Source organism: Strigops habroptila, chromosome 16 (assembly GCF_004027225.2).
Source record: "Strigops habroptila isolate Jane chromosome 16, bStrHab1.2.pri, whole genome shotgun sequence".
In the NCBI taxonomy this organism is placed as follows: domain Eukaryota; kingdom Metazoa; phylum Chordata; class Aves; order Psittaciformes; family Psittacidae; genus Strigops; species Strigops habroptila.
In genome coordinates, this window is record NC_044292.2 from 3,590,490 (window position 1) to 3,616,148 (window position 25,659).

General features: G+C 49.6%; 2 protein-coding genes across 7 annotated transcripts; both read left to right on the plus strand.

The window, feature by feature from the left end:
* The first annotated feature begins 896 nt into the window (after positions 1 to 896).
* On the plus strand, positions 897 to 7,348 carry SRM (spermidine synthase). The gene is made up of 8 exons (XM_030507775.2): positions 897 to 1,175; positions 1,337 to 1,457; positions 1,780 to 1,872; positions 3,050 to 3,203; positions 4,032 to 4,115; positions 4,442 to 4,587; positions 5,509 to 5,631; positions 6,198 to 7,348. Exons 1-8 carry the CDS (start codon positions 1,000 to 1,002, stop codon positions 6,213 to 6,215), a joined length of 915 nt encoding a protein of 304 aa, XP_030363635.1. The 5' UTR covers positions 897 to 999; the 3' UTR covers positions 6,216 to 7,348.
* LOC115617380 (somatostatin-2-like) lies at positions 6,364 to 18,308 on the plus strand. Of its 6 annotated transcripts, none has more exons than XM_030507776.1 (5): positions 6,364 to 6,453; positions 10,194 to 11,796; positions 13,353 to 13,500; positions 14,782 to 14,877; positions 17,965 to 18,308. In XM_030507776.1, exons 2-5 carry the CDS (start codon positions 11,747 to 11,749, stop codon positions 18,178 to 18,180), a joined length of 510 nt encoding a protein of 169 aa, XP_030363636.1. In that variant the 5' UTR covers positions 6,364 to 6,453; positions 10,194 to 11,746; the 3' UTR covers positions 18,181 to 18,308. The 6 variants fall into 6 exon arrangements, with proteins under 6 accessions (XP_030363636.1, XP_030363637.1, XP_030363641.1 ...); XM_030507777.1 differs by having other exon boundaries at positions 10,194 to 11,229; XM_030507781.1 differs by lacking the exon at positions 14,782 to 14,877.
* The last annotated feature ends 7,351 nt before the right edge of the window (positions 18,309 to 25,659 follow it).

Consider the following 25,659-nt stretch of genomic DNA (forward strand, 5'->3'; position numbering starts at 1 on the left):
ATAGCAGAACAGAGTCTTTCTGCCCATAAAATCTGCTTGCCTGGCTGAATTTTGGAGAATGGTTTTGAAAAGAGGCAGTTAAATAGCAAATGTGTGTAAGTGCATTTGCAGGGGCTGCCAATTCCCTTTCTTGTCAACTTTACCACTTCCCATAGCTCTGTAACTTGAACAATTTAAGTCTTACCAAGTTGGCCCATTAGCTGCAGAGAGATTAAAAATTCTGTAGTTCCTCTAAGTCTTCTACTTAAAATTCCTTGCAAAGTGACACTTCAAGGATGATCTTAATTGTAATCTTCTGCTGTTTTCTCCTATGTGGCTTACTGCCACAGATCTGTGGTCACCTTTAACAGGGGTGACTAGCAAATCACATGCTTTATTCACCTGGTTACACCTGTGAACGTGATGAAGTTGTAGCACTAGAACCCCCAATCTAGGACTGCGCTGCGATTGCTGAGGGAGATCTTTCTATAACCTGGTAAAAGAACCACTCGTGGTGTAACCTCGGTGTACCACCCCAAAGCCTGCCCTTTGCAGCGTGCACCACGTTTTGTAACGCTTCCGAGCGCTGGGCAGAAACCCGCTTGTATAATATCGGCGCTTGAAATGGCCAAAGGGGACGATTTTCGGGAGTCACTCGCGTTCCCGCAGGCGGCAGAGCCGTCCGAGCGCTGAGGCAGCGCCTCGTCCTCCGCCCGCCCGGGCCGTGCCTCGAGGGGGCGGTGCCGGTGGCGGGACGCGGGGGGCCGGTGCCGGTTGCGGGTTTACGGACGGGCCGGACGCGCCCTTTCACCGCCGCGGCGGAGGCGGCTCCGTTCCGGACGCACCGCCCCACGTGTCCCCGGGCGCGCCGGCGCGTCACCGCCGGCTTGAGCCAATGGTGGCGCGGCGGCGCGCGCGCGGCGGGGCGTGGCGGGGCGGCGCGTGGGCCCCCGCGCTCGGCTCCCGCGCCGGCGGGGTCAGGCGGGTGGCGGCGGAGGCGCGCAGGTGCCCGGTGCGGGAATGACGGAGCGCGGCGGCCGGTGCGGGATGACGGAGCTCGGTGCGGCGGCGCTGATCCGCGAGGGCTGGTTCCGTGAGACGTGCCGGCTGTGGCCGGGGCAGGCCATGTCGCTGCAGGTGGAAGAGCTCCTGCACCACCAGCGCTCCCGCTACCAGGAGATTCTCGTCTTCCGCAGGTGCGGTGCGGCCGGGAGCGCGGCCCGGGGAGGCGGTGGTGTGCGGGAAGGGGTGGGAGCGTGGCGCACAGCGCCATGCGGTGGGGCCTGGCGGCGCTGGGAGGGGGCGGGGGAGCGCGGCCCGCGGGCCGGCTCCAACGCCGCTTCCCCGCTCTGCCCAGCACCACCTACGGCAACGTCCTGGTCCTGGACGGGGTGATCCAGTGCACGGAGCGGGACGAGTTCTCCTACCAGGAAATGATCGCCAACCTGCCCCTCTGCAGCCACCCCGACCCCCGCAAGGTGAGTCGTCCCCGGCCCTCTCCGCGGGGTCTACCCGGCCGGGGCCCGTGAGCCGGCCCCGGGGCCCGCAGAGCAGCTCCCGTCCTCCGAACCGGCCCTTTCAGGGCTGCCGCGGCCGGTGGCTGGCTTGGGCCGTGGCTTCTGGCGCTCCCACACTCCAGGCAGTCCGCGTGGGCCCCGCAGCACATCCATCTCCGAGCGCCGGGGCGGGACGAGCCCACAGGGCTGCTGGGTTTAGGCCGTTCTCTTTAGGCCACGCCGTGAAAGTTCCTCCGTGAGCCCACCTCGCTGATGGCCGGTTCTCTGCCTTCTCCTCTCCCAGGTGCTGATCATCGGTGGTGGTGACGGGGGCGTGCTGCGAGAGGTGGTGAAACACCCGACCGTGGAGTCCGTGGTGCAGTGCGAGATCGATGAGGTGCGTTGGGCTGCGAGGAGGTGCCCGGGGGCTTCGGTGAGACGGGTGGGCTGCCCAGCAAAAAGCAGCCCCGCTTCACAGCATCCCCAGAGCTGCTGCTTCACCTGCTGTCCCTTGTCAGCAGCGTGCGCTTGCTGCCTGTGCTGCTGGCATGACACTGACAGCGCCACCTCTTTGCCTTCCGAGTCATCTACGTGGCAGCTGGCTGCCTCTTTCATGGGATTTCTTTCACACACGCACGGCCCAGGCCCTTCCAGGCCAGCGTGGGCCAGGCACGGGATCTGGAGAAGGAGAGCTCTGGCTCTGTGAAGCTGCTGCTTTTCCCTCCGCCAGTGCGGAGCAGAGTGCTGCTCCTGCCGGAGGAGGAGGGTCGCTTTGTTAAGCAGTCTCCTGCGACTGAAAGCAGGAAATAAGTGGGGGGTATTTGTTGCTGAGATAGATGGGCTCATCCTCCTCCTCTAGGTCAGTTTGTTCTGATGCTTTACTTTCTAAGAAAGTTTTCCTGTGTCCTCAAAGCAAGGCTGTATTAAGAATGGGAAGTGCTGCTCTATGAGACTCTGCGCTCTGTCTGCCAAGCTAATAGGCATATGTGCCTGGTTTTGAACCAGCACTGCCTGACACCAGCATATTTTTTTGTCTCTGCCAGCTGTGAGAAGCTGGTCATGTTCAGTGCAATTGCTGGGCCTAGGGCAGTGGCTGTTAGCAGTTTTAGAATGAAGGGGGTGATGCAATGTAGAGCAGAGGTGGGGATAATTCTCACCTTGCATCTAGAAACCTGCTGGAATGGTTTAATTTAGGAAGAATAAAAGAGAAGTCTTGAGCTGAGATCACCTCCGCAAGTGATGTCTGCAGGGAAAAGGAGCACAGAGCAGTCAGATCTATAATCGTATTCTCTTAGTTCCTCGGGGAGCTTTTAAAGCTCCAAGTTCATCTTGTTGAGTTTGGCAAGGACAGAGCAACAGTGTCGCTGAACCCTGAGGCCATAGGAAAGGGCTGAGCGTAACTTGTTGGCTGAAGATGCTGACAGCTCTTGAGGATCTCGCAGTGAGTCGGGTTTGTGCTGAAGGCATGGAAGGAAATGACTCATTGTGCTGTTCTTGCAGCTGCAGCTGCACAGTAGCCTGAGAAGTAGCTCCTTGTAGCCCCTCCTGACCCCCTTGTGCTCTCTGTGTTGCAGGATGTGATCCAGGTATCTAAGAAGTACCTCCCAGGGATGGCAGTGGGGTATTCCAGCGCGAAGCTGACCTTGCACGTGGGAGATGGTTTTGAGTTCATGAAACAAAATCAAGAAGCCTTTGATGTGATTATCACGGACTCGTCTGACCCCATGGGTAGGAATTCTGGCCATAAAAGGGCACTGCTTTCCACACTCCTCCTCCTTTTCTCCTCTGCCTACCTCTTGGAAGTAATGCCAGCCTGCCCGGGCTCCTTTCAAGTGAAAACTTCTCACTGGGTCAGTTCTTTTGGTAGAGAAAGGAAAGAGTGAAGACCAGAAAATTGTATTAGCAAGGCTTCAAGCCAGCTGTCCTGTTTCTCTCCTCAGAGTTTAACTCCAGCAGCTATTGCTTCTGGCAAAGAGTTGATCCTTGAATCCAGGAATCTCATGGAGGGGGACAGCTTTGCACATGTGTCTGCTAATGAAGCAGTGGCTTGTGTGCTGTTGATGTATCTACATATCCTAAAGATGACTGTAGTGAGGTTGCTATATTTCTGAAGGGGGGAAACTGAGGCAGAGAAGGACCAAGTGTAGTTACAGCATCTCATTTTAGGAGCCTAACAATGAGCACCCAAGTCGCCTTTACTGTTGCTATAGCCAACAGAGGAAGAGGCATCTCTAAAAGGCAGTTTGGAGCAGGAGCTCAGTTTAAAAAGAGCTCACTGAAGCAAGAGGCAGCTGCTAGGACTGTCTTTGATAAAGGTCCGGGGCTTGCTATTAAGCAAAGCTAAAATCCTGATGGATTTGCTGTGCTAGGTGCAGGCTGGGGTTCACCTAGGGGCAAAACTTTTTGCTTCCAGATTATCTCCAACACTTGTGATCGCTGAAAAGCCATTTGAAATACCTCTTTTGCAGTGCAGTCCCTGGGGGCATTCAGAACGCTCTCAGAAGCCCACTGTGTTAGTGTCTCTCTCAACATACCTCTTCCTCACTTTTCTTCCAGGTCCTGCAGAAAGCTTATTCAAAGAATCTTACTACCAGCTGATGAAGACAGCCCTGCGAGAAGATGGGATTCTTTGCTGCCAAGGTGAGGATGCCTCTGGGCAGAGGCTGATGCCAGATCATTGCATTGAGACACAAAGGGGACTCTCTTCTTGGGGAGACATGACACAGGCAGTGAGGTCCATTTCAGCTCCCAGGTACAGGAGCATTTTGATCTGGATACATCAGCTCATTAACTGCTGGACTGCCCTTAGTAAATCTGGCGTAAGGGTGTTATCTTGCCTTTGAAACCACATGAGCTGTGCAGAGTAGAGCAGGTTTGGACTTGGAACCGCTGCTAACCTGGCCCAGGCCTGTGCAGAGAAGAGGAGCAGCTCTCACCTCACATCCCATCTTCCCTTCTCCCTGTAGGTGAGTGCCAGTGGCTGCACCTGGATCTCATTAAGGAGATGCGTCAGTTCTGCAAGTCTCTGTTCCCCGTGGTGGAATACGCCTATTGCACCATCCCCACGTATCCCAGCGGGCAGATTGGCTTCATGCTCTGCAGCAAGAACCCGGTGAGTTCCAGGCACCTCAAGTGCCCTTTTCCACTCTCTGAAAGCACACACAGAGCCTCAGGCTGTCCCTTACAGAGCTTGAGCTGCAGCTCTGAGCTCTCCCAGCTGAGGGGCCGCTAGAGTCATGCTGGGCCCTGGTTCTGCCAGCCCAGGGCCCCAGAGCTGCAGTGCAGCTTGCTCAGTGCCGAATGAAGTGCAGAACTGACCAGTACTTACTTACCAGTGCTGTAACTAGTTGCCTTAGAAAAGGACATTATTTTCTCTCTAGTACAACAAACTTGGAAGGGAGGAAGCTGCTGCCAGTTTCCAGAGCCTGTGAAGGCTTTGGCGTATTGATGCTGGCTGTTATAAAGCAGCACCTGCTTGATAAGAATTGGCTTGTGACTGGTAATCTCATGCAGAGGTCCAAGCGAGCCAGTGTTGGGATGTGGGGTTGTAGCTCTGTGTCACACCACTGAGGTCTGCTCTCTTCCCAATCTGCTGCATTACAGCAGGTCTGAAATGCAGCTGCCACAGCAGCAGTGCTGCTGGCTCCCTCCACCAATGTGTGTGATTGATCAGGGGCCCTGGCAGCATGCGCCGTGCCTGATTTAACACAGACATGGATTCTGCTCCAAAGAGCAAAAGCCTTGCTGCTTAGATGCTGAGGCACAATCTGACAGCTTCATCTGGCACATGGCTCGCGTGCAGTCTGAGCTCATACACTGACATTGTGAATAAGGGCTAGTCACAAGAGGTGCAGAATGTAAACCCAGCCCTGGGGACTGGAGCTGTGCAGAACCTTTGGCCTCGTACTAGAACAGAAAATCATCTGTTCTGCTGCGCATCCTCTTGGTTCCCTGCCATGAATCCGGGTGCCTGTCACACAGCCCTTTGCTCGCTGCCCAAGCACTCCAGAGTTACCTGACTTCTCTTCTGCAGAACACGAATTTCCGGGAGCCTGTGCAGCAGCTCTCGCAGCAACAAGTAGAGGAGAGGAGTCTGAAATACTACAACTCTGACATCCATCGGGCAGCTTTCATTCTGCCGGAGTTTGCACGGAAGGTGAGCGAGGCTGTGCTGCTGTTCCTCCCTCAAGGACAAGGAACAACTTCTCTCCAGCAGGAGAAGGAGCACACAGGACTGAGGATTTCCTGCAGCCTCAAAGGCTTCTGTGGGCAAGTCAGAGCAGGGCAGCATTTAGCACTTTGTATGACGTAGCTGAGTATGAGTCAGTCTGGGAAGATTGGAGTTCAGTTTGGAACTGTTCTTTGGGTTGATGTCCCATGCCTTGACGGCAGATCGCTCCTACTTCACCTACCAAATCCAAGTTGTAGAACTACTGTTTCCCATTGGAAAGCTCCAAAAGGCAGATAAAATGTGGTTGCGGTTTCTGGCACGAACCAGAGGGTAGAGAAACGATGCTGTAGTGTAGTTCAGTCTGCTGCCTTGAAGGATAATCATTCTGTCATCTCCTAACTGGGTTGCAACTGCAGGTTCCAGAAAAAAACCTCCTCAGAGTGCCCTAGGGATGAAGGCAAATGTTGTGTTTCAGAGCCATGTGTCTGTTAAGGACCGGGAGAGCTGCAGCAGGTCCATCCTGACACTTTATTGTCTTTGGCTGTCTCCAGGCCCTGAGCGACGTGTGAGGCTGAGAAGCTGCTTCCTTCCTTCAAGTTGGACCTGAGATCATCAGTGACGTGGTTGGGACCTTCCCAGCAGACTGCAGATTTGCTCTCCACTGTGTGGGATTGTTTAACCCTTTGCCAGCCAACACTCCCTTTGATGATGTGTTAAAGATGATGGTGCATAAGCCAGATAAGACTATTGAAAAGGTCCGCTGACTTATTGCGTGAGGTCAAAACTGTTCTTTCCAGTGCTGGAAACGTAAGATGTCTTTTTCCTTTCCATTCTAAATTCTCCCCTCCCTGTGGCCCCCATCCCACCTCCACCCCCTGCAACTGACATGATGTATTTATAACTGACACTTATTTCTGTCTGGTGATCTTCTGAAACCTGGGAAGAGTGCGGAAGGGTCACTGCCTCAGCCTTAAGCACAGAGAGCGAGAGCTTTGTGCACAGTTGTTGCTCTCTCCTGATGATAGGAGCTCCCTGCTGCTGAGACAGTTTGACTGGTAACGGTGTGAGCCTTCATGTCCCACTGCCCTTCTGCGACACCTGCACTGTTCTGCAGCACAGTTGGAGAAGTCACAGTGCAAACTGTTGCCATTCACAGTAGGTCTCCCTCCAACCCTGATGGAGTAGCAGTATTAAACACCAGCCAGGCAGGCTGGCAGCAAAGTCTTGTGGCTTCTTTTTTGGAAACAGAAGTGCTGAGGTAGGACCGGGCTGACTCCTGTTCTTACCTCTGCCTCAGAGTGGTTCCAAAGAATGTTTATCAATATGGTGATAGGCGCTTTATATATATAAATATAAATATATCTATATAAAAACCAAACCTTAGAGCCATTGCCTGCTGTTAAGTACGGATGCTGGGGAGTCAGTTGTGCTGACAAATCTCTCATCTCGGTCATGCTGGGATGCCTCGAGCCTGGGTATTTGCTAGTCCTTAGGAGGCCTCATTATTTCTAATGCTGCCCCCAGAATCCCCAGATGCACAAGTTGGTTTTTGTTGTACTCTGTTGTGAGCTGGATCTGCCTCCACTTCTTCTGTTTTAAAGACTCCGTACCACCGCTGTGCAGTGGGTACCTCCCCAGCACAACCACTGTGCGGTTGTCACTCCCTTGCACTCAATTAAACACTCGGCTCTGGTTAAGGTGACGTCAGTGTGGGTCAATGTGCTTCTTTGGGGAAGTGTGGGGTGGAAACAGGGGTCCTGAAAGTCTGCTGTGCTTGTCAGGGGTGCTCTGGAGTTGATCTGACTTCCTTTCTCCCTTGGCTCTAGGGATGGCAAGTTACAATCAAAAATAAGCTCTGAAGAGTGATGCATATTTTATATTGTAACCTGTGTAATAGCTCCAGCTTCTGTCATCCTCTGTGCTGCAGAAGTCAGTACCTTCTACCCAAGCTATTCTCCAGCCCAAATGCTGCCTCTGGTATAACAGCTTCCCGAGCTGTTTTCTAGCTGCCCATCTCCCTGATAGCATCACGTAATCCCTGTCAATCGCTGGCCCCACTCAGTTGCACCATCCTTTCCTCTGCAAAAACGCGGTGGCTCCGAGGGTCTGAACCAAGTACTGAGCTCAAGCTGAACAGGCTGGGGACAGTCGCTAGGTGGCATCAGGAGAAGACAAAAAGCTCCTGAGAGAGGCTTTGTCACTTGGTAAGAGAAAGCTATAGAAGGAGCAGACTTCTGCAGAGGCTGGGGTTGAGCGTTACCATTTTTGTGGCTCTGCTAACCTCATAGGTGGTGCAGCCACTGTGTGCCTACAGCAAGGGACTTCTGTGGTGTCAGTACCAACCCTGCTGCTTTCTTCCCTTTCTGATGAGACCTGCCACTTCTTTTCCAATTCCCCCTTCTATTACCAGCATCAGTGCAGCTTCTTTGTAGTCATAGGGGTTTGCAAAGCATTGGTAAGCTGTAGAGCTGAGTCTGGATCTCCTTTGTGTTGAGATTACTGTTATGTCTCCTAATGCTCTGGGTAACTGTCTCCTTTCTCCCACAGCTACTGATTAGTTAGGGCGTTTTCATTGCTCAGCTCTTGTATTTTTATTATAAAGAGCAGAGGCTGGTTCTAGCCACTCCTGTTTAAATTGCTGGGGGACCTGAACCCCATTCAGCCCTTCATCCTTGACAGAAAACTACCTTTGGCGCTTTCTCTCTTCTGGAATGGGAATTAAGACCAGGACTGTTAGTCCAGGAAGGCCTTAGAGCCGCTGCCAACTAGTAACAAGTTCAGGCCTTCCACCCACCCTTGGTGAGTACAACAATGCCCAGGAGGGAAAGGGCTTCCTCAAACCTGTTACTAATCTCCACACAGCTAATTACTCCCTCTTTCATTGAGCTGTCTCCAACTTTCTAAGTTCAGCAAATGGCCAGTGATAAGAGCAGGAAGAAAGGTTGTTTGTCATCCAGGTCACACAACCTCTGTCCATAGCATCCTATGTACAGTTCTCAAGCCATTCCAAATTGCTGTTCTTTACAGGCAGTTTCAAATACATCAGTGTCTTGCAATAGGTGAAGACAGGCATCAGTGCCAGAATCAAGCACTCATAACAGTGCAGCAGGAGGAGAGAGCAAGAGTTTGTGCATCTATAGGTAGGTCTAGGTCCATCTGAGCAGCTTGGAGCACTTCAGGACTATGGTGGCAGCTCCCAGCACAGGGGTGACTTAAGATCTACGTGCTGTTTAGAATAGGTTTTGGTGTGTCAGTCATCTGTCAGGCAGTTGTGTCCACAGGTTGATGATCCCTTCCACAAATATACGTCTGAGCTGTTACACTCCAGGATGCTGTGGCCAAGGATGGTGAGGATTGAAAAGAGACTGGCAATTTGGGTGATGCCCAACAGGGGAGAACTAATGGGGCTCAGATCATGTAGATCTGAGCATTGAACATTCGAAAGCAAACTCTGCAGTGTCTCCAGGTGGACAGCTAAAAGACTTTGAGTTTTAGCTGGCTTTTGCCCAAGGCTAGTCAAGCAACACTGTTCGTAAGCAAAGATCCACAACAATGTTGTTTGTCTAGACATGCTGCAGTCATGTTCCAGCATCTTATTAAGCTAGGAGCATATGAGCAGGGATAGGCTCTGTCCCAAGTAACGTACAATGTCATACCAGTCAGAGCAGGTGGAGACAAGCGAGGGAACAGAGCCTGATGGGCATTAGCGCATCTATTGCTTAAGCCTCCTGGCGCCTTTTGAGCTGTGTCAGACTGTGCTCTGGGCTTTACTCATTGAACTAACTCAATTTTTAGAAGTTCAGAAAAGAGCTTAAAAAAATGAAGAGAAATCTCTTGCCTGTATCTCTTGAGCCCTTTCAGGCAGTTAATTGGCCTGAGTGTCGAATTCATCCAGAGCTAATGTTATTGAGGCTTGGCTGAATTATTGATGAAGCTTGGCTGGAGCAAGAGACTGCTGAAATAAGAATGACAATTCATCTTTCATCGGGGAACAGCAGCCTCAGGAAGCAAACAGCCAGAAAAGTAGTAACAAGTGCCACCAGGTTCAGGGAGAGGAACGTTCCCTTGATAAAATGGTGGGGGAAGAAGAGGTAAAAGTGTGGACAAGTGTGAAACAGCAGCTCAGGTCTGTCAAGAGAGTCAGACAAAATGGTTAAATTTCTTTTCAACAAGTTAACCAAGAAAGAACATCACCTAAACTTCTCAGTGTTTATGTATAGGATGGAGTTAAGTGCTTTCCAAATACGCAAAAGGTGGGGAAATGGAGCGAGGGAATCTCAATCTCAGCACAGTGATGTGTGAAGCAGCTGAAGGAGGGGGGTTTGTTACAGATGTTGGGATCCAGCTGCAGGCCTGTGGCTGATGGGGTTTGAAGTGCTGGTGGTGAGGGCTGAGGACCCTGCGGGAGGGGGCTGCCCTCTCCTTGGTACTGAACAGCCGCTGCAGCAGCGCGGGGCCAGCATCGCCGGGGAAGCTGACGCTGTGTGCTGGGGTGAAGGGCAAGATGATGTATGTGGTGACCCTGCATGTGTTTCATCCTCCTTCAGCTGTAATGAGGAGTAACCAGAACCCCACGCTGTCTGGAGCGCGTGAATTCCTGTTTAAAGCTCTCCCAGCTGAGCGGTCCCACATCTTAACATCCCTGGTGAACTCTTGCTGACTGAATTCCAAGGCACAGTGCGTATGCAATCCCTCAGGAAATCCAAATGGTAAAGAAACATTTCTATCTAAGTCTTGTCCAGCCAATCTTGCCGCCAACAGGACGAGTCTGGTGTAACAGGTCAGTTCACACGTCCGTAGGCAGTAACCCCAGGTGTCCTGGTCCTCCTTTACAGCCTGCAATGACTCCTACGTGGAGCCAGGCATAACATTTTCAGTGGGAAACAGAGGTATTTTGCAATAGAAGTGTTTCATAGCAAGTAGTCACTGTTGAGGGAGACTTTTGGTGGCATAACAGGAACGTTTAACTTTGCATTCTGAAATAACAGTAGGTTTTGAGCATAGCACTGAAGCGTTACGCTCACCCTCCCTTCATCCTCCTGGGGTCGACAGACAGAGAAGGCAGCACAGCTCCCCCAGCTCCACGTCCCCAGGGAGCTGTAACAGGCTCGTAGCCGTGCGTGCTCTGGCAGCAGCATCCCGGCGGTACCCCCCTCCTCCTCCTCCCTGCACCTGCTCTGCAGCTCTCAGCAGAGATGAGCATCATCCCACGCTCACGCTGCCTCTTCCTCGGGGCTGTCAGATTAGTGCCGATGCGAAGCCGTGGCTGGAGCAGCCACCTGCATGCTCCTCGGAGGCCCCCGGGGAGCGCGGTGCGAGGGAATACTGCAAGCCTGGCCTCATAAATGAGCTGTGATTTCAGGCCCATGGACAAATTGGTTTCTCCTTCCAGGAAGGCTCACAACTGTCAGCAGGCTATTGCTGGATTTATTGCATTGGCCTTTGCAACGAGGGACTCTCGAGGGCAAAGAGAAAGGGTTCCAGTGACAGGAAAGTAGAAGCATTTGAACCCTTCCTTCAGCTGCAGCTGAGTGCCTCACCTTTGGGAACCAGACTTTGTTCTGGAAGCCTGATGCAATTCTGGTACGTGCTTCATGGTGATCTGAACCCAAACCAGGCAACGAATGGGCAGAAGACAGAAAATAACCAGGCCGTAGAGGAAAGCATTTGAGAAATTACCTCATTCCTTAATGTGACATTTGGTGCCAGACATAGTCTTAGCTTTTGTGTTCCAGCAATGCCCAGTCTTTGCTGCTGTACAAATGCACTGAGGAATGGTCAGGGACCTCTTTCTTGAAAGATAAAACTTCTCCCATTGTATGATGCTTGTGCCCCTTTACTCATAGAAAAGATGGAGGTTGTCTTATATGATTGTGGAAGCATATTCTGCTGTACTTCTGAACCCACTCTGCACCTCTGCTGAAGCCATGCTAACTGGGGGACAGAGTCCTTGGATAGCCAGGCCTTTTCCAGTTCCTGTACACTGAACTTCCTTCTGGAGCATCCCCACCCTTACCAGGCTCCTGTGGATGTGCTCATGGGCGTCCTGATTTCAGATAGATCTGCCCTCACTGTAAAGTGGTAGAAACCCGCTCAGACCATGTGCAGCTCCGGACAGGAGAGAGCATCAAGGAACACAACTTCTAAAGGGTGAGTCAGATAACAGAGGGAGATAAAGTGGCATGAGGAAATCAAGGAAAGAATTGTCAGAAATGTTTATTCCTCCAAGGGAAGACCTTCAGCTTTTCCTGTACAGAGTGATAAGTGTTTAAGTATGGGCAAAAATAATAATGGTTGCCCTTCTTAAAGGTCAGCCAATGCAACAGGGAATAGGGAACAGCAGGAACGAAGAACAATCCTGGTGCTAGATGTTGAACTCTTTCCGGTTACTAAAAGGAGCAAATTTTATCACCACAGAGTTATTTTACTTCCTTTGGAGAAGGAGATGGTGCTATAGCCTGCGGTGGAGAGATGATCAGCAGTGGTGGTAGCAGAACCAGCAGGGTATCTGCAAAGGGGACGGAAGGGTAGAGCTTAAGGAGGACAGACTAATGTAGGGGAAGTAGCAGAGGGAATGTGAGGAAAGGGAAAGGCACAAGGGAAAATGGAGGAATGTGGAGAAAAGGCATCTAATATTGAAGGATGCTGTAGCAGAGCCTGGAGGGAACCTGTTTGGATTTAGAGATCTGGTCCCGCAGTGGGCACTGGAGTGTGCGTGCTTTGATGTGTCCCTATTCCCCTCCCTCCCACCTGGGAAGGGACCCCCAGCCTTGCCCAGGCTACAGGTACAGGTTTTGGCTGTGCTATGCTCATCAGCAGGGCCACACATCTGCTGCTGGCATATCTGGGCAAAAACTCTCTCCAAAGCCAACCCCCTGAAGAGGTAACAATTATTTTATTACTGCCCTTTAATCCCGGGACAGATTCACTGCAGCCTGGTCGCTGTTTACATCCCTGTGGGTCTCCCCAGAAGCTGATCTCTGGCTCAGCACATCATCCCTTTTTTTAGTGGAAGAGCACTGTCATCCTTGTGACCCCATTCGCTCAATGAAGCGTTGTAGAAAACAGCCCATTCAGAAGGCAAAGCTGCAAACAAACCCGTGTTTATTAGAACAAGCAGTTTGGTTAGAGCAGATGGCCCCCAGCATGGAGAGCTGGCTGCGCTGCTGCTGCTGTCTGTTTAGCTTTTGGGCTAGTAGACTCACGAGGTTTAGTCCTGCCTCATCACCACCAGGATGGGGTTTACTCCTGCCTGCCTGTCAGCCCAGGCACATCTCGTGCTCACAGGTGCCTGCCCTTCGTTCCTCTTGAGCAACCAAGTGTGCTTTCTCCATTTGCTATCCTCCCACTTCTACCTCTCCTGGAGCAAATCGGCTGCGGGTCATTGGGCGAGTGCCTGTGATTTGTCTGCTTGCTGGAGCCTGGGACTCCACCACTCTCTGTCTCGAGCCCCAGACTGGCTGGGAAGCGTTTGACAGAATCCATTACGAAGGGCTAACACAGCAATTCTGATAAACTAGCGAGATCAGTTTGGAAGGAAACAGCTAATGTTTCATCTGGAAGTGCTGTGTGGAAGGCAGCTCTCACAAGGGGGTGAGGAACAATGAGGTTACAAAGTTTTCTGAGGAAGACTGTTTCCAGAAATTGTCACTTTTCCCCACAGGTCTGTGTGACTCTGAAAAGGTTTTCTTCTTTGTATCTTTCAGTGAGGGAATCCAGTGTTTCTTTTCAAATATGCATGGAAGTGATGGCATCTTTTCCCTCAGGAACGTCCAAGGTGGTGTCACTGGCATTAGGAGCTGCATTATTTGCAGGGAAAGCTTCATCATGCTGTTTCCAGGAACTGTAATGCTGGTAAGCAGTAGAAGTGGGGAACAGGTTTTTCTGCCTTCTGTTCTTAGTCCTGCCACAGCATCCCTTTGGCCAAGTCACCTCCCTGTGGGTTTTTCAAATGTGCTAAATTAGGATAACAATTTACCTTTTGACTGTTGTTTGTTGTTAGGGTCAGAAGAGGACTTGCCCTTAGGCAAGTGCTTCTGGAGAAGGGGCCGGTGGTGAGATGGGATCTTAGCTCTGCCTCTGCATCTCACAGGCAGTGATGCCATCCCCAAGTGATGGGGACAATGCAAAGCAGATAGCAGTGCTTAATAGCACCTTCTGCTGGCCTACAAACCAATCCCACTGGTGGGATGGCCTTTTGGGCAGAGGGAGAAGCATTATTAACACCTGCAAACCAGAGATCAGAAACTATAGGACCCTACTCCAAGCAGCGTGCAGTCAGTACCAGCATACCCTGAGCCTTTTTCTGAAGCCTCACTGAGCAAAGCAGCTCCAGCTCTGACCAGCCTTTCAGTGCCTTGTTTTTCCTTTAATACATTTAAGCCCAACATCTCCAAGTCAGGATTCGCTATGTTGACCTCTACTTCCAGGATAGATTCAAGACATATTGAAACAACACTAGGAACAAAAGCCAGTCACCCCCAACTGGCTTCCAGGTGGTCTTATGTAGGTTTGCAAGACAGATTATATTACTGCATAGCTGCACCCTGTGTCTCTGTGTGACTGTACAGGGAAAGCCAGGTATGTTGGCATTCCACAGTGAGATACGTCAATGGATGCAGAGATCCAGATCCAAATCCCCCTAGAGTCTGGAACTCAGGGTCCAAGCCATAATTTGTTTACTGGTGGCCAGAAGTTTTACCTCTTCCCTCTGAATCATCCAGCATTGACCAGAGGTTTGTGCAAGCTGGTGGCCTATTGTATCCAACATTCTATTCCCAAAGAAAATTCAGTTTCAGCTAGGAGAGGCACAGGTAGTGCCTACAATTTCTCTGAGTGAAGAAACAGCATGTTACTGGAGAGTCCCAGTCCTTTGCTTCCTCAGCCTCTGCAGGTCTGGCACATGGAAAGCCCAGAGGCACTGAAGTATCCCACTCAAGCAGCCAAGTGTTAACAACCTCTCCAAAGTCTAATTTGCCTTTGATATAGACTTAATTGTTTGCGTCACCCACTGGGCTGGGGGAGGGCTATAAAAGGGGCTGCAGCCATTGTCTGAGGCAGAAGAGAGCCCAGAAACAGCTCCCTCTCCCAGTCTTCCTCGTTCAGCACAGTAGTCACAGCCTGTGCATCATGCAGCTGGTGGCCAGCCTGGTGTCCGTTCTGCTGCTGGTGTGGAGCGTGAGAGCCACGGCACTGCCTGGAGAAGAGCGACTCGCAATACAGAGCACCAGGGTGAGTATAATGCACCCTGGGCAGGAGCTGGGTGAGGTGGGAGCACACAGGAGCAGGCTGGAGCCAGGGGAGGGGTAATAAGGGCAATTAGGCTTTACCTGATGCAAACTCTTCCACCCCTCTATATTCCAAGGCACTACAGCTTCATGCACTGCCAAGCATGGGCTATTAGTACAACTTACTAGACGATTTACTTAGGAAAGGTACCAGGGCAGGTGACAGAAAGATGCAAAAGTGAAGTCTGAGCTAAGCAAAAACTGGCAAAAAGGACAGAGCAGAGAAAAAAAGGAGAAAATCATATTGCTTAAAGAGTACAGCATGAGAGAATAAAACAGAGTGCTAGGGAGGGAGAAAAAGATACGTAATTGGTAAAATGATCAAGGGAGATGATATTTTAAATAGGACTCATGGGAAGGGCAAATGTTTAAAAGATGGGTTCAGTAGGAAAGTAACAGAGGAATAATAAATGAAGTAATTATATCAGAATAAAATTGCTTTTTCCAGAGTAGTATTCACAAGGGGAGTTATACTGACATAGTTCTGCTAGAATAATTACACTCTGAACCAGCACAGCTCTATGCAGTGACAGAACTTATTATAGCAATATAATTATCCTACCAAGTGGCAAAACTCTAATATTATAATGGCTACAGCACTATAATAACTTTGTTTGTACTATTTCCCTAAGAGGCCAAAGGGGTAGGAAGCAATAGCATAACATAATCACAAGCTGTGTTCTGCTTGCCCTCGTCCCACAGTCTTCTCACCTGCATGTTCCTTGCCATCCCTGCTGTTCCTCTGAGCTGTGGTTACTCACCCCACACTCTGCCAGTCCGGTCCATAGCTGTATCCATAAGGCTGCTGTTGCTTCATTCCCGCAAAGGAGCTACCCAGGGAAGTGAAGGATCCCAGTATTGGTTTCAAAGGCATTAACTTCTCCTTTGTGCATATCCACATCGTTTTTTCTATCTTAGCCTTGGCTGCAGTTCATCCATCAGTGTCTCAGTGCTTCAGGAGTGGGCTCACATCCCATTAACAACAAAACTGGCTGTGAGAAACGTACGCAGTGTGAGGTGCTAGGGCTAGCGTTGTGCTAGAGATCAGGGCTTCTGCAGCTGGCTGGGATTAACCCTTCTGGGGATAACTGTGAACTTCCAGCTGTACATTCTTGCAATGACAAATCCAATACGTAAAAAGTAAACTTTCTGTACAAATCCTGGGGAAAATAAAACCAAGTTGTAGGAGTATATCGGTAAATAAGGCTTTGGTAAAAATTAATTCAAGTGTAATGACTCTTCTACACACTGTTGCTTACAAAATAATGATATAATAGATATAATGATTCTCTTCAGAGCTTTCTGCTAACTGGAAAACTGTTAGATACTAATGAACCAATCCCCACAGGCACCACTGCTGTAACTCAGACAAATGTTGTAAGTATGAAAAATATTTGGATTTTACATATAAACAACCATAAAATGCATAGCAATGGAAACAAAGATCTGTGTATTCGGATGCGCTGGTGGATGTAGTAGAGGGAATTGAGCAGCTACCCAAAGGTGTGCTGTAACCCACCCATGCTAAGATCTCTAGCTGCTGCCAGAGAGCCCTGATCTCTTGCAGCTCAGGAAGAGAAGGGATGTTAGGGAATGGATTACTGCAGGGGAAGAGCTGCCTAGTTTCACTAACAGCTACGGCTGATCATGCGTAAGGAATATCCCCTAACAGCAGGCTTTTTACCTTCCTCACTCCTGAGTCTGAAGCTGCTGCCTCTGCTTGCAGCAGGTTATTTCAATACATAGTGCCTTACAGCTAGGAAGGAAGCTGACAAGATAACATGACCCAGGAGGCACATTTAGCTGGGTTCCCCAGTCCATCGCCTAAAGGCGCAAGTAATTTCTGTACTTGCAGCACAGGAGTAGGAATCAGGACAGGCACAAACTGGCTTTTTTCTTCTGCTACGAACATAGCATGTAATTTTTCTGTGCCTCAGTTTCTCTCGGGGGGGAGCAGGGTTAGTTACTAGAGCTGAGAAAGTGGTTAGAAATTATCCATAAACATTCTGGAACATAAAATAATTGCTGCTGCCTGTATTTATCCATCTTTTAGTTGCTCACCAAGTGCTCCTTAAGAGAGTCAGTGGATAAACGCAGCCGTCCCAGCAGTAAACATGGCATTTGTGAGAAGTGGCATGGAAATGCGCTTCTGAGATTCCCATATGCATGGGAAACAGGATCTGTTCTTGTCAAACCATCTATCCCAGCTTGTCCAGTACCATGTTTCTGCTGATGAGTCTCAGAGACCTGGAATGCTCAGGCAAGAGGTAATTCCTAAGATTTGCTGCATGTAAAGTTAAGAGAAATAAGGTAACTCACAGCTTGTTACTGACGGAAATCCCTCAAGCCCCAAACCATTCCGCTGTGGCAAAGGGATGGAGCTCAGCAACTTGGATCTTCATTCTGCCTTCCCCCGAGGTCAGGCTATTGAAATATGGGTTCTTGGTCTTGAAACACGAGCTGCCTGTCTCCACTGCTGAAGTATTTTGTCCTGAATACTGTGGGTATCTCTCTCCGCACCAACCCAGCCTTCTCCTTCGTTACATTTCATTCTCAGCACTTTACGTTGGGTTGCAGCCCCCGGTGCACTTAATATTCCTGAGGACTTGGTGCCTCTTTCCCAATGTTCCCACAGAGGATGCTGAGCTGTCGGAGCAGTGAAGGGAGCATGGGTTTACTAGGAGAGGAAGCAGCCTGGCATTCAGAGTTCCAATTAGTGCAGGCAGCAAGGGATTTTAGAGCCAATTCATGCCTATTTGTTAGCAGCTCTTTTCCAGTTACAACATGGCATGTGTGCCTGTCCCCTTGCAGCTGGGAGGAGGGAGGAGTGAACTGTGCAGCCACTGATCCCTCACCTCCAGCATAGCTTTGCCGATGGGAAAAGTATCATCTCCAAGGACAGGGCACAGGGGAGGCAGCGAAGTGAGAAGGGACCACATGGGGGATGTCTGCACCCTGCTACATCCCCTGCCTCAATGGTTGTAGGGGGCAGGGCCTCCATCCATCACTTTTCCCTGCCCTTCGCCTGCAGGAACAGAGCACGGTCCGGAAAGACGCGATCCTGAAGATGCTGGCGGGCCTGCTGGACAACGTGGACGTGGGGCGCGACGCGGCCTCCCCGGACGTGGAAGACGAGGGCAAGCTGGAGGAGGAGCGGGCGGTGCTGGGGCGGCTCGCCCAGCTATCGCCGCGGGACCGCAAGGCTCCCTGCAAAAACTTCTTCTGGAAAACCTTCACCTCCTGCTAGTGCCGCCCAGCCTGGCCCTGCCGAGTTATCTGCCCGCCAACACCCTCCCCTCCCCTCAGCCGCCCCGTCCCCCCAGCTCCCTTCCTTTTCTTGTTCACCCCTCAGAATAAAGCATGGCGCCTCGGGGACTTGTCTCTGCCTCTCTGTGGGGCTGTTGGGACCCGGTGGAGGTTGTGGCCATCTTGCAGGTGGCCATGGTGGAGGTGGCAGCCATCTTGTGGGTGTCGATGGTGGAGGGCGCCATCTTGTGGGGGGCTATGGTGGGAGGCGGCCATTTTGGAGAGGGGCTTCACAGCGGTGAGGGTCTGTGGTGGGGTTGTGGTGAGCATGGAGGCTCGTGCCCCGCCGGGAGGAGCCCTCAGCAGGAGCAGGGGCACAGCCACCGTTAAAGGTGCTGCAGCTCAACCTCTGAATTACCAGGTGGGTGTTTGCATCTCTGCCGTGCCAGGGTGGGTGGGTGAGGCAGGCGCTGGGCAACAGGGGTTGTATCCTGAGGGGTGCGAGCCCCCATGGGTAAGGTGCCATGTCACGACTGGGAGAGGATGGTTTGGGAACGTGGGAAAGCATCCCCCAGTGCTCCATTCCACGCTGGCTGTGACTTGAGGATGGCTGAAGCACTCAGTGGTGCTCCTCAGGTGGGGGTGCAGGGGCATTGTCTGGGGATGTGGGAAGGGAGGACGTGCCCAGAGCCTTGGCCCTGGCCTTTGGTTTGCCAGCAGGTATCTCCTGAGCTGTTCCAGGTGCTCTGGGGCTCCATATGCATAGAACTATAGAATCACAGACTGGTTTGGGTTGGAAAGGACCTTAAGCTCATCCACTTCCAACCCCCTGCCATGGGCAGGGACACCTCACACTAGACCAGGTTGCCCAAGGCAACTGAAATGGATTGAAATAAACTGTTCATGATGCCAGCCCAGCAGCTCAGACTGCTCTGGTTTGCTCATAGTTTCTTGGTGTTTTGTTCTCTTGCTTAAAAAATCAAAAATGTAACACCTGATTTATTTACCTTCTTGGGTGCCATTTGCTGTCTGGAGAGGAATGGTTGGTGTATTTCTTCTGCCTTGCCAAGGAGTTTTTTGAACCTTATGTTTAGAACTGATAGGCGGTGTAGAGATAAGAAAGGTAGACGTGTCTGAGTTCAGCACTAAAGGAGACTGCTGAGGCCTTGCTCTCACATGCTGGCAAAAAAAAGGTATGAAATCCAGTTGCTCTATTTGCTTTAATTCTTAGTATTAACAAGTTGAGGTTTGGAGCTACGTTACATTGCTGGGAATGACCTCACTAAATAGCAGAGTTCAGCTGTTACTGAGCTCTATGTGAGTGACAAGTGCTGTGTAAGAGCTAATAATAGCCATTATTGTTAGTAAGACCTGTGTAACATCATGTCTCCAAGGCGTTACTGGCCACAGGTGAGAAGCAGAAGGTAGTTATTTATCGTGGCTTGCTTTTGAACCTTTACATTTTGGTTCTGGAGGACAGTGACCATGAGGTCGCTCATCTCAAGAGCAGCAGTTTGGATTAATCAGCAGCCAGGCTGTGTTCTTGCAGTTGAAGCAACGCTTCCAACTCCCCCGCTCTCTCTGAATAATGAGTGATACAACGGCTCTGGCACCTAGTCGGGCTGGCTTGCCGCTGCCGCTTCGCTCTGTGTCAGACTCCATTTGCACTGTGTCGTTTGCCATAGAGATCTCTGGCTTGCAGGAGGAGTTAGAGCCCTGTGGCTTGGTTTATTTTTCACTCTATAATGAAAAATAAGATCCTTGCTGGGGGAGCTCAACGACTCATATATGGGTAATGGGATATGGAGCTTTCCAACTGCGTTGCCTGCAGCACCCGGCTGGGGCGCAGGAGACATGGCATTTGCGTTGTATCGTTACCTCCCTTTCAGTACCTCAGTTTCCCTGCCTTTCAAATGGGGTGATAGCTCTTGTCTCTTGTAATTTTTCTTAAGGTATGTGGGTGACAAGTGCTGTATAAGAGCTAATAATAGCCATTATTGTTAGTAAGACCTGTGTAACATTATGAGGCCAACCAAGATGCTAGTACTTTAGAAGTGTTCTCATAAGAGTTGCCTTCTTATCCACCATTAAATCTTCTCTGATGATAATGTTCAAGACAATGTGTAGTGAAAATGAGAAACCTCACAGCACATGGACACAGGGATTGCCCCTAACAGAGAGCTGCCTGTTCGGCAAACTCAGTGTGCTGTGTTATTAAGTGTTTCCTGGAGGAGAGAGTAGTGCAGCTATTCTCCTTGTAAATTTGGAAGTGGAACTCTCCTTTCATCCCTGCAGATGGTTCCTGCTAATGCAGGCTGAGGCACACTGGCTGAGCACCAAGCGGGAAGTCTGCACCGCCAGTGCACGTGCTGTGGATAGGGGCCAACGCAGTCGAGGCAGCTTCTTTCATCAGTGCTGAAATCAGTGTTCGAGCTGGTTTTAATTTTGCAGTTTCCTTAGTAAGTCAATGTGCTGAGGCTGAAGCAATGTCAAATCCTGCCTAATGACGGCGTTTAATGTTGGGGAGTGTAGCGTGATAAATCAGAGTCAGTGGGAGAGGCTAAGGGAAGGGTTAGAAACCTGTTATATATGGGCATTTTCTATTTACATTTTCACAAGAGGTTTGTAAGTCTTCTAATGGTATATGGCAAATAGAAGGAGGCAAGAATGTTATTTCTTTTTTAGATGTGATAGCCAATGCATTTTAAAATCCTGCCATAGCTCAGAGTGATTGTGTGTGTGTGTGAGCAAGTGGATAATATCTATGAGCTGTCTCCAGGTTTTTGGAAAAGTGAAGAAGACACATTAAAAAGTAAAAGAAGATGCCAGGAGGAAAACTTTTAACGTCAGCTGATACGCAGCGCTGACCTCACCTAATTCAGTGCACAATCCAGTGGTATTCACTGTATTTATTTATTATGCAGCTTATGCATCAAGCTGCAGGCAAGCGAGGGAATTATCACAGGGACAAGCTCAGCTGTGAACCTACAGTGTGTGCAGTACCCAGGGGTAACTCCGTGTGTGCATATCCTATCCCATGATAAACATGAGGTGGTCCAAGGTAGCTGATTTCTCGATGAAAACAGAGTAAATCTCATTTGCTTTGAGATCAAAGCATGTGCATATGTGGACAGGTAGGACAGAGGAGGTAGGGAGGTGTTCATTTGAAATGTAGTACCCTCCATGGTGACTTGTTTGTACGCGCTTTTAGTAGTGAAGAGCACAGAATCATAGAATGGTTAGGGTTGGATCTCGTTTTAATATGTACTGGCAGGTAAGCTAGCAGGGAATCAATACTTCCCTGTGTGCATTTTCAGCCTCAGACAAGGGAGAGAGTTGCAATCCGACTAGACTTCACAAAGATGCTGTCTGGCTGCAGGTAGCTGGCAAATGGAGTTAAATTTAGTGGAAACACAACAGTATTGCCCAGTCTGGTGGTCCTCTGTCATTCTCGAGCAATGTGTGACCTGTGAGTTACCTTTAGTGTTGATTACAGCTACAGGAAAATAAGGTTAGATCTATATTGCAGGGAGAATGAAGCATAAGGTTGCACAGGGTGTCTTTTGTCTTATGTTCTTATCATATTTGGCTCTGCTCAGAATCTCTGAACGTGCATCTGAAAAGCAGTAAGTTCCTTTAATTAAAAAAAGTCAGTTTTGAGGTTGATGGGATATAAGCAGTCAGGTACAAACTGGGAATAGAGTAACTGGGTTTGCACTAAAGGGGAATTTTCACTGAGTCGAGCGAATTCTGCCGTTGCTTTTGGTCATAGATTAAAGCAGTGGCTCACAGAATGCGTTCTGGAGGGATGCTTGGTTTTGATAACCTGCATCTGCTAAGTTGGTGGTTTAGATAACAACAAAATTGACAACATCCCTGTGACACAGGCAGTGTTCAAGGCCAGGCTGGACAGAGCCTTGGGCAACATTGTCTATGGTGAGGCTTCCCTGCCCATGGCAGGGGGATTGGAACTAGATGATCTTACGGTCCTTTCCAACCCAAACCGTTCTATGATTCTATGAATTAAAGTGCTGCTTTTGTTTTCTTTCTTGGCAGTAAGGGCTCGGAGATTTGCCTTATGCTTTGTGCTTGGTGATGGGAGATCCTGATCCAAGAGACATTCCCCTGTGTCTTCTAACCATGGTGCCACATGTACCTCTGTCTGTAGCTCTGTTGTCTTTCTTGCCACACTAGGTTTTGTTGAGTGGAAGAGTAACACAGGTCAAAGAAGGCATTTGTTCACTGTCTGTTTGTTACTCGCTGTAAATAGCTGATGTGACCTTGTTCTCTGAGCTCTGAAAGCCTCTCTTATGAAGTGGGCTTTGAAGATGTAACTTCAGTTGCTTCTCTGAGCTCCTGTATTCACAGAACCCTCAGCACCAGTATGCTGTAAATGCATTTTACAGTTCATGAAGACTGCTCAGTAAAAGAAGCTGTTACCTTGACCATTCAGAATGTGCACTAGCTTCATGTAAGACATGTGCAACAGAGGAAAACCTGAGTACAAATGACTTGGTGAATCGGAAGGATGTCTTACACAGAGGGATTTTCCTGTCTTTGCTGAACTCTGGCAGAACTTGCAGGGATTTGAGAGGAGGATGCCAGGGAGCGAGAGCGCTGCCAGAGCACTGTAGGTTTTGCAGACCAGGTCAGAAGGACAGGCAGTGTTAATGTGTTGTGGGCTTTGGTGAGACTGTAGTCTGAAGGTCTGTGCTGTAAATGTCTGGGAGATGGGAAGTTAGAAGGTGCTCTCTACTGTTCCAACAAAGATTTAAGAGATGTAGCTTTTCTTCAGAGATTCATAAGCAGTTACAGTCAAGAGTTACTGCTAAGGCAGCAGATGGTGAAGTGCAGGTCGGTAAAATTCAGTTATCCAGAGACACAGAAAACTGGGACTTGTCAGCATAGGGGGAACTTCCAGAATGAAGATTCTGACAGAGCATTACTGCAGAATATTTGTTGTGGTTCAAGTTGCGTTTTCTTTCATAAAAATCCCTGAGCCTTTAAAGCAGGAAATATTTGGGAGTCAAAGGACCTGTCTCATGTAAGTGAGACAGGAGGTAACGGAGAACAGCACATTGCTGTTCAGCTGGGCTGAATAAGCCCTGTGCAGAAGCCTGGGAATACAAGCAGGGACTCTAGAAGCTACTGAGGAGCAGCCGTACCCCCTGCAAAGGGAGATCAGTTTAACTACCTGTGCTGAGCTTGGGAGCCTTCTTGGAACAGGCATGTGTGATCTGTGTGTTCCTCTTTGCCTGCTCCAGCACCTTTGGAGCTGACTGAGCTCTCACTCTCAGATTTGTCTCTCATTTTGCAGCCTTTGGAAGGAGGTACCAGATGAAAACAAGCCAGCATTTCAGTCCCTTAAGATAGGCGCTCTGGAGAGAGCTGTTTGAATCTAGACTCAAACCTTCCAGCACGTCTGCTTCCCACTTGTTAAAATTATATAGGGCTCCTAGAAGGTCTCAGAAGAAACATTTGGGAGGTGAAGGAAATCCGAACAATTCAAATCCATGTCTTCCACCTCCCCAGAGAATGTCTTAGTCTGAAGTGGTAGGCTGGGCTGGGGAGGGGTTGTTGTCTAGCAGGACCACAGCACACAGGGGAATTAAGTAGCTGTGCCAGGGGAGAGAGCATGCTGTTTCCGTGGGCTTGGGGCATTCAGCTGTGCATGAGGAATTTCAGTCCTAGCAGTACCTTGGGGACCTGGAGAGCTCTTGTTTTAAAACAATTAATGTTTAGTGTTAAAAAAAAAAATCATTATAAGCAGTCTGTACAGCTGGGACCTTGTTGAGTTTGGCTGGAGGTCAGGCCTACTTCCTATTGGAAGATTGTTTGCTGGTTAGATAAGTCTGCTGTTAAAAATGTCTTCAATTTCACAGGGCTGTGCTTGGCTGGTGTATTTTAGTCTCTTCTTGACAGAGGAAGAAGCCGAGGATTTATGGCCATGGAAAGCTGCCCATTCCTGGCTTGTACATTCCAGAAATTGCCCGGGAGAGTTTTCATCGCTTAGATGATGTCCATCATTTTAGACACTCAGATCACTTGCATAGAAGGAAGAGTCTTCAAATCTGTTTGATTTCACTGTAACTTTATTTATGTGTTTGAACAAGAGCAGATTGCTAGATAGCACTGGCTGTATTGGTCTGCATTAGCTACTGAACAAGCACAGGCAGCGGCTTCAGTAATAGAAAAAGGGATTGGAGAGCATTTCAGTGATAATGTTTTATACAAAACTTTTAACTCTTCCAGCTGGGACAAGGCTCTGTGCAGAGAGTCTCCTGTTCAGAGTGAAACCCAGAGGTTAGGACATGTCTCCGCAGAAGCCTGGTTCGCTCCGAGAGCTCTGCCTCTGTCCTTGGCCTTGTGCTGCTTCGCTAGTCAGAGGTAAATCAGTGCCATGGTGAGAGGTGCCTTGCCAGAAGCTTAGGTGCAGGTGTACACACAGGGAGCTGCAGCTGCCTAAAAAGCCATGGATTTACACTTTAGGAGCCCAGAACCATGGGGAGCAAACAGCAGTCTTTGTGCTCTAAAATATTGGCTTGCAAACAGTGCTCATCTTCATCTGTGAACTGATGAATTTACCAACTGCTGGGAGCCAGAGGGCTGGAAAGTGCCTTATGATTGCTCTTCCGAAAAGGAGAACTGAACCTTGTTCGGTGCTGGAAGGCAGCTCGTCATGCCGTGGGACAGAGTGGGCTAGAAGCAGAATAACAGAAGAAATGCCACTGGTGGCCTTTTGCTCCATTCCAGAATAAAAATGGAAATGTCTCCATATTGCAAAGCTGTTTAAATAGTGTGTGGGTCAGAAGCTGTGCGAGAGGGGACATAAACCCAGTAAGGTGAGGTAAGGGACTGTCCTCCCTCCCTTTAACCATATAGTCACAGGCAGGCTTGCATTTTGTCAATCTTCTTACTTTATTACTGTGCCTTGGTATAGAATATGAAATTACTGAGTGTTATCACTGCAAGGAGAAAGTGGCTGTGCACATCTGTATTTGCACATCCTTCCATTTTTATTTAACTAGCAGTTTTCCTAAAGGAGTCTTTGAGAGATGATCCACCTTTACCATCATTCTTGTGCATCAAACAAGAATCATTCCTATTTAACAGACAAAGCAAAGTCCCAGCCAATGTAGGAAGCAAGCAGGAGGGTGAGCACAGCAATCCAGGAAGTCTCTCTTGGGGCACAAGATATGGTTATGTCCAAATTGCTGCACCTGGGGAATCTTCACGTAGTTTTGGGTGTCTCTGAACAGTCACAGCCCCAAGCAATGCTCTTGGTGGAAATAACGCACCAAGAACAGCCCATCTTTGTCAGCTCCTGTATCAATTGCAGGATCGAGGCAGGCGGAGAGACAGGTTAATAGGTTTCCTGTTCCTGTGAGCCCTGTTGTGACAGCTGGTCAGCTCTGGCTGGAGGCCTTCATAGCCCTGAATGGCAGGCTATAAATCAGAGCTGGCACTTAAAAGAAGAACT

Coding starts and splice junctions, on each gene's coding strand:
- SRM (XM_030507775.2), top strand. CDS start 1,000: ATGACGGAGCGCGGCGGCCGGTGCGGGATGACGGAGCTCGGTGCGGCG. Junction 1,176..1,336: donor GAGATTCTCGTCTTCCGCAG/GTGCGGTGCGGC, acceptor CGCTCTGCCCAG/CACCACCTACGGCAACGTCC. Junction 1,458..1,779: donor GCCACCCCGACCCCCGCAAG/GTGAGTCGTCCC, acceptor CTCCTCTCCCAG/GTGCTGATCATCGGTGGTGG.
- LOC115617380 (XM_030507776.1), top strand. CDS start 11,747: ATGTGCAGCTCCGGACAGGAGAGAGCATCAAGGAACACAACTTCTAAA. Junction 11,797..13,352: donor AGGAACACAACTTCTAAAGG/GTGAGTCAGATA, acceptor TGTATCTTTCAG/TGAGGGAATCCAGTGTTTCT. Junction 14,878..17,964: donor TCGCAATACAGAGCACCAGG/GTGAGTATAATG, acceptor CTTCGCCTGCAG/GAACAGAGCACGGTCCGGAA.